Source organism: Stigmatopora nigra, chromosome 2 (assembly GCF_051989575.1).
Source record: "Stigmatopora nigra isolate UIUO_SnigA chromosome 2, RoL_Snig_1.1, whole genome shotgun sequence".
Classification (NCBI taxonomy): domain Eukaryota; kingdom Metazoa; phylum Chordata; class Actinopteri; order Syngnathiformes; family Syngnathidae; genus Stigmatopora; species Stigmatopora nigra.
Window position 1 is genome coordinate 19,356,262 of NC_135509.1, and position 8,467 is coordinate 19,364,728.

The 8,467-nt window shown below is 35.0% G+C and overlaps 1 protein-coding gene across 1 annotated transcript; it reads left to right on the forward strand.

The window, feature by feature from the left end:
• Positions 1-988: 988 nt before the first annotated feature.
• Positions 989-8,389, forward strand: cox16 (cytochrome c oxidase assembly factor COX16). Its single transcript, XM_077742494.1, has 4 exons — positions 989-1,192; positions 4,869-4,946; positions 5,597-5,665; positions 7,905-8,389. Exons 1-4 carry the CDS (start codon positions 1,133-1,135, stop codon positions 8,016-8,018), a joined length of 321 nt encoding a protein of 106 aa, XP_077598620.1. The 5' UTR covers positions 989-1,132; the 3' UTR covers positions 8,019-8,389.
• The last annotated feature ends 78 nt before the right edge of the window (positions 8,390-8,467 follow it).

Sequence of the window (8,467 nt, forward strand, 5' to 3'; positions counted from 1 at the left end):
ATATATATATATATATATATATATATATATATATATATATATATATATATAATATATATATATATATATATATATATATATATATATAATATATATATATATATATATATATATATATATATATATATATTATATATATATATATATATATATATATAATATATATATATATATATATATATATATATATATATATATATATATATATATATATATATATATATATATATATATATATATATATATATATATTATATATATATATATATATATATATATATATATATATATATATATATATATATATATATATATATATATATTATATATATATATATATATATATATATATATATATATATATATATATATATATATATATATATATATATATATATATATATATAAATTAATTAATTAATTAAATATTCTATTTTGTTTTTATGTTATATTTTTTATTTTTATTTATTAATATATTTGGTAGGATTTTTGCGTGAAAGTCGCTTATGTGCAGACCAGAAACTCGTCCAGGTCAGCCTAACAATCAATGATACAGGTGATGAAGAGCGGGGGTCGCTGAATTAATTTTGCAATCATTAGTTTCACTACAGAGTCCGGACACATTTACCGTTGAACCAAACCCGGAACTACCAGCTAAGATATCCTATATGTATATTGGACTAGATATACAAAAAAATAAAAAAGGACTCGGCGGCTTAGTGAGCCGCTTACACAATACTATACAGGTGACTTAAACTTTATGTTTTTAATTGTGTTGTCGATAATATATCCACGTATAAATAATCTACTGGGTCTTGAAAAATATATTAATTTTAAAATATTTTGTTCGTACTTGAAAAATATTTAAAAAAACAATTCATTGTAAAACTGGTTGAAAATGTATAAATATTTAAAAAAGAGACGCTCTCTTTCGTGTTTGATTTTAGAATGGCACTGACGCAAAATGGCCGGAAATTGATACAGGCCACCTGAGTAGCTTTCAGTGAGCATTTCGCGTCTATTTGTGCTTACATGAGATATCTATTCAGTAGGCTGCACTCAGGCTGCTATGTAACCTTTGGCTTTAAAAAAAATGGGCGTTTAGCCAAAATAGAAGGACAAAAAGTAAATTATGTTTAACTTGAAAGCACTACAGAAGAACAAGACAGTTAGATATGGAGTGCCAATGCTCGTAAGTATGTGTTTGTCTCTTTGAATCTCAATGTCGTTATTGAAGTTTTGTAATTATTATATTTTGGGAAATTACAATAAATGTGCTGATTATTGATTTCAATGTGAAAGTGATAGTGTGCTATAATTTTTAAGTTACTACAAAATGAGAATACGTCTTGTTGAGCCATAACAATGAAGTAGCTGATTTAAACTGATGGTGGGGAAGAAAACGTAAATATTTGTTTGATATCAAGAAAAATAAAATGGATCATTAAATCATCAAGTGCTGGAGCCTATCCCAGTTTACTTCGGGCCAGAGGTGGGGGGGGGGGGGGGGGGGGGGATACACACACAGGAGACAAACAACCATTCACGCTCTCACTCATATGTAGGGCCAATTTAGAGTGTCCAATCAGCATACTTTGCATGTCTTTGGAATGTGGGAGTAAACCGGAGTACCTAGAGAAAACCCATGCAAGCCCGGTGAGAACATGCAAACTCCGTACAGGGGGACCAACCAGGTTTTGAACCCAGGTCCCACACTGAGATTAACACGCTAATTATTCAGCCGCCAGGCCACTTCATCATTACATATATCATGTACATGTATATTATTTTAGTTATTTTTTTAATTATAAATAAATGCATGAATTACTCCAAAGTTCATTCATTTATTTTCTGAACCAATTTATTCTCACTAGGGTCATGGGGGGTGCTGGAGTCTATCCCAGTTGACTTCGAGCCAGAGGCTGGGGACACTCATACCTAGGGGCAATTTAGATTGTCCAATCAGTCTACCATGCATGTTTTTTTAAATGTGGGAGGAAGCCAGAGTATCTGGAAGAAACCAACACAGTCCCAGGGAGAACATGCAAATTCCATAGAGGTGGACTGACCTGGATTGGAACCCAGGCTCCTAGAACTGTCCCGCCGGGCCGCCATTACTTCAAAGTTAATTCACAGAAAATCGTGTATTTAATATGAATTCAAACACAAATACATACTGGTTATGGCTGGAAATTTCCATTCTGGACAGTGGCGGGCCGTGCATTTCACACTTAGGCCAATTGCTGTGTGTGAATCAATCCAACCCTCAATAAGTATTTTATGGCTATAAAACCTTTAATGCAGGTAAAGCTGCAACACATACAAAATATAATCAATAATAATCTAAAAAAATGAAATATTTAGGAAAATAGAATAAAATAAATATTTTACTCACCAAAAAAATATTTTTATTTATACACAAAATCAATCCTTTCGTTTCTCAAGAAGATTTCAATTACTCTGTGGTACAGATTATACGTGCGTTTCAGGTCCATCAAGAAATTCTTTTCTATCGCCATCAAAGTTAATGCTGACAGTCGAGTCTGTCGTGTTGTATTTCTGGCATAAGTTTTGATTCTGCTTCAGGCTGAAAATGTCCGTTCAACAGAAGCAGTGGACACGGCGATGGTCAATGTCAAACCCACTGATAGGTTCATCGCTAATGACACTTCTCTATAATTATCAATCACTGCAGGCAGACATTTCATTTCATTATTGACATTTAATTAAATAATTAGCATCTCTGGTACTAACCTTATAAGGGTATATACATTTTAAGACTTCCTCCGATCTCCGAAGGATCTCTTCGAACAGTAATTTCTCGTACGGCTTTAAAGCCATAAATCAAAACAATTACAAGGTTATTGATTAATCCAACATGCGTAAGCAATAACAACATCTGTAACTATAATAACAATTAAGGTATTTAACAATAATAGAAAGAGGAAACTAAAAACAAACTCTGTTTGAATCAAAACAATCACGCCCTCGGCATAACAATTACATAAAGAAGCGCAAAGTGCGTCACGATGGAGGAACACTATGCGAGTGTTCCTGGGAGTGATTGATATCCATCTGCTGGTAGCAAGAGTCTTTGACCACTCTTCGCTGCAAGCCCAGATCAACAGTCCTCGGACCCTGACTGAGTGAGATGTCAGAAAAACAGTCCTTGTGAGAGGACTAGGTGACTGGTTACGACCCGAGTTCTCTTCGGACAATTGGAAGAATGGTTTAACAAAGAAATGATTAAATACACACATCTATAATAGTATTACAGAATAAACCTAACACCCACTAATGTGTACAGCCGCCCCATGCTCTCACTCAGATTTTTCTGCTGAAGGAAGTCAAGGAGGTCAGTGGGAGATTTTCCTGTAAAATTATCCGCGGCATACATTAAAATCAGTTCTGTTCTTAGCCGACCGATGCAGATCGAAAAGAGTACCGTGCCTCTGCGTTAAGATGGAGAAGGCTGCATGTGGGAAAGTTCTCTGGTATTTCCAAAATTTTTGCGGGTCGAGGAGGGAGAGAAACATCAATCTTTCGTGTTCTTGAAATATGGTCTGCGTCTGGCAAGTAATATTGTTCAGAATCCTGTGGAGTTGGTGGTAGTGCGCGTGAGAATCTTGCGCCTGACTTCTGCTTGGGGCACCCGTACTGCATTCAGTGGCCTCGTAGATGTCCTCAAATCGGCTCCTCTCGCGCTCAACTGTGTGAGACAAATTTTGAGATACGAGCATTCGAGACAGCCGTGAGAGGCTGCTTATGATTTCAGCGCACTGTCTTTCTAGCCGCATCTTTCTCGTACAAAGATCTCTACGAGCACTGGGCGTAGTGTCGCATTTTTTTCTGTTTTTTTTTCGCGTTAGTCAGTGCAGAAGTAAGAGAAACAATGGGTCCAATGCAAGCCGGTGCAATGAAGGGTAGTGCGTAGACGTATGATGACAATCGATATTAAGCACAAAATAATCGGTAAACATGTAGTGCACGCGTGACTGAGCTAAGTTGCCAATACGTATGGAGTAGCAGGAAGTTCACCTTGAAAGCCATGGTGGAATACACCTCTTTGTCTTGGTTAGTGCACAAGAAATTTTACTTTTTGTGTAACGTAAGATTAAAACTTTCTTTTAAGTGTGTGCTAAGTTAATTTAAGTTAAATTTAAAGTTTAGGTTACATTACGAGCGCATTCGTCAAGTCTCTCCCATCTGCGAACTCCCCGTTGTATTGAATAATGCTTCATTTTATCAATTAATGTTAATTCATTTTAACATTTTAACATCATAACCACTAGTTATTTGTTACTCTCTTAGTAGATTGTGAATTACAACCAATAAACATGTTTTTCTATTATTAATATCCTGTTTTTGGTTGCTTTTTTTCAGAGGGTGGGAACAAATTAATTTGCATTTAGTTAATTTCTATAACGTTGATTTAAGATACAACATTACGCTCCTATTTGAACTTATCACCGTATTGCAATCAACAGCAGACAATGAGTTAAAATTATTTTGAAAACTATTAGCTATAAAAAAGAAATCAAGTCGATTGTTACTCTCGCCATTAAAAAGTGCATTATGTTAAATTAATTTATATTAACAATTTATTCATAATTTTATTTAGTAAAACACTACAAGATTATCTAATTTTGAATGCAGATATGCACAGGTTTTACATTTTTCAGTTTCCCTTGATTCAGATATTAATTATTATAATTTATGGAGCACTTGTACAATTGTATTACTTTCCATATTTATTCATTGATGGAGCTACACGTTTATTCCATTTTGGCTCCTTTCATAAGATTCATACATAGAATAGTCATGTAATATATGTAAAATGTACAATTTGAATATTTTTGTGGTTTCAGCTTCTGGTAGTTGGCGGTTCTTTTGGCCTGCAGCAATTCACGCAGATTCGCTACGACGCCCAGAAGATCAGGAGAAAAGTGGGTCAAAGTTCTTTGTTTAAAAAAAGGCTTGCAAAAAGTGACACTTTTATTTCAAGAGGGCTCTCTTTTGTAAGCCATTATAACACTGCACCTCATTAGTGGTTAAATGAAAGTGTTAAATAGATTTAATATATACAGTATCTCATAAAAGGGAGTAAACACCTCTCATTTCTCCATTTTGTTTTTATGAAATCTTTCCATGGGACAACACTGAAGAAATGACACTTTAATGAAATGTAAATTAGTCACTGTAGAGCTTGGATAATAACAGAAATGTAATTCATCTTCAAAATTACTCAAAACATAGCAATGGATGTGTAAAATGCTGCCAACAAAAGCCAGTAAAACCCCAAGTGAAGGTCTCAAAATTAGCCAAACATTGGGATTTTATTTAGGTAATCTTGTGAGAACAGTTAGAAAATGTTATCGTTTTATCGCCCAGCTCAAATTACAATGTATGACTTCTTGGCCAGTAATTTTCTGCAGCTCACCTGACCATCGCTCACAGTAGAGTAGTCGGGAAACACCAGTGGGACATACAAATAAATGTGAAATTTGCAAAACTTTAAATCTGATTCTCCTTGATTGCGCTCTTTTTGTCCAAGCGTGGCCCTAATACTCCCCTAATACAGTTTTGGTGGTTTCAGCTGGATCCCTCATTAGAGGCCAAAGTGAACATGGAGAAACAGTCGGTCGTTTTGGAGCAAGAGTATGAGGTGAGAAAAAATATTTTGTTCGGACTTGTGGTTTTTGATCAAGTCACTACATTAGTACATTATGAAATTATAATTTCTTCAAGACAAAATAAAAAGAAAGGATTGCACAAAAATTGTGTGAGACGCCGACACCATATTTTGAGAAGTACTGCAACTTTAAACAACCGTATTTATTGTATATTTATTCGAGTATAGCGTGCCAAATTTTCTAACAAAAAACTGAACCCAAGTTCGGGTGCGCGTTATTCATGAGGGATACACTTTTATGACCAAATTCTGGTGAAAAAATGCCCTCCGCCGATGGAATATGTCCCCTCCACAGCAGTTATAATGGGAGACATAAAACCTCTCTTTGTCCGCCAGATGGCGCACAATATCCCTTCTACCAGGTCCCAAAGAAGGGAAATTTATATCCCCGTTCTAATGGGATATAATCGACTTTCTTTTACAAAAGCCAGCCCTCTCCAAATAGCCTTCAACAAGATTATAGGGGAGGATAAAATAAAAAAAAGTTGCTCCCGAAAAAAGTCAGCCACTCACTCGAGTCCACCCAGGGAGCGCTATCCTTGCTCAAGAAGAAGGGAATCACTGAATCTAATGATGATGAATCAGACTTTGAAAAAAATTAAATATTATGATGATGAATCAGACTTTAAAGAATTAAAATTGTAAATTCTATTTGAGAATTGTGTTCAGACTGGTAGTTTGTTTTACCGGGTTTCCGTAACCTAAGTAAAGGTTTCGTCATGGGGATGTGTGTTAAGTAAGCATTTGCCAGTTACCAGTACCGGTGCAATCCCTGGTGTGAGCTGAGAAAAAGTGGGGCAAAAAATGATACAAATGTTTTGTTATAAATTATGGGTGACAGTTATACTCGAATAAATATGGTACTGATATCCCTTTTCTGATTAGTGATTGGAAACAGGTTTTTTGTAAGTTTCGACAAGTCAAATTTAAGGCTTTTCAAGACCACAACATTTAATGCCAGAAACATATATTCAACCTTTTACTGTGAAAAATGTTTTTTTTAATATATATGCTATCAATATTTAGTGCTATCTCTACTTTTTCAATGAAATAGTTTCAGAAGTTTTTTTTAGTAACTTTTTTTCTACCGTTTTTTCACGACTATAAGGCGCACCGCATTATAAGGCGCATCCTCAATGAATGACATTTTTTTCATATATAAGGCGCACTGTATTATAAGGTGCACTGTATTATAAGGCGCACTGTATTATAAGGCGCACAGTATTATAAGGCGCACTGTATTATAAGGCGCACTGTATTATAAGGCGCAGTGTATTATAAGGCGCAGTGTATTATAAGGCGCACTGTATTATAAGGCGCACTGTCTATTTTGGAGAAAATTTAAGACTTAAGTGTGCCTTATAGTCGTGAAAATACGGTAATTGCTATTGACTTCCAGGTATGAAGCACTCACTACACAGTCACCTCTAGAGCCAGCCATTGTTGACGTTTTGGATTTTTTTGTATAAAATCTTGCAGTGGGTGAGGAGCTACATGATGGAAGATTTTGTAAACTAAGAGGGCATCTGCATATTTAACTGTATTGTTTCAGTTCAGGCGTTTGTGTTTTTTTAATATCCGACATTGGTGGTTTTTCGTTTTTGGTTTTCTGTTTTTTTTTCCATATATAAGGCGCACTGGATTATAAGGTGCACTGTCTATTTTGGAGAAAATTTAAGACTTTTAAGTGCGCCTTATAGTCGTGAAAATACGGTAAGTAGAGGCATATTTTACATTGAATTAGCATAATTTGTTCCACGATCTTATATATTGTGTATATATGCAAAAAAAGTAAAAATATAAGAAAACTATTAAAATTGGAGGTAAAATTGGAGTCTTGCAAAGTAGTAAATTTGCAAAAAGTGACCACGCGATAATCGAGGGATTACTGTAATGTCTTTAACTGCCTTAGCCGTGAATGAGTTAAGGACTACAAGCAAGGAAATAATACAGAGGTTTAACAATTAGCAATGTTCCTGATTTGCTCCCGTCAATAGAAATCAGGTATATTTTAGATGTGTGCCAAAGATTGAATTTTTATTTTTTTTTAATTTTGCTGCAAAGCAATAAAATAAGATACATTAAATATATTGAATGAAGCAACCCTGATTGTACCAATAAAGGGTTGAGTTTGTGAAAGGATGTGCGCTGTCTTTATCACAAATGTTTTTGTTTCCGCCTGCATATCCACCATCTTGTTTTGTGGGAACAGAAGATGAAGGAGACCAATTTGGATGAGTGGAGGAACGTCCGTGGCCCCCGGCCATGGGAGGAGTCTCGGCAATACCAGGAGCAGATACGCCGCAACATCACAGCAGAGAACTAACACATATGGAGATATGAGTTTATTTGTTCCTCAACTTAAATCACGTGTCAAAAAGGGTTTTGGGCTTAGATAACTAAACTTCTTACGTCGCAAACAGAAGAAAAGATTGTCTGGTAAATTAAGGGATTAGAGTTAAGTCTCTGAATAGTAAAACTAAATGCGTCTAATCTTTGCAATTCCCTTCTTTTGTTCTCAATACTCTTGAGTTGTTCTGTCAATGCCAGGCTTTTCGCTTGTGCCACCAAACTTTCTTTTCTGCCCATAAATAAGTTCTACTTTGCCGTTTTCCATCTTTTAAAATATGAAGGCATTTCTGGGACACTTCTTGCCTATTGCCATCAATTTTAATTAAAAAAATAGCTTTTACCCTATCTCTCTGTGTTTGTGTACTTTAAGTCCCCTTTGTTCATTTCTCGTTGCGTCCTTTTCAATGACACGGCAGTGGTAGG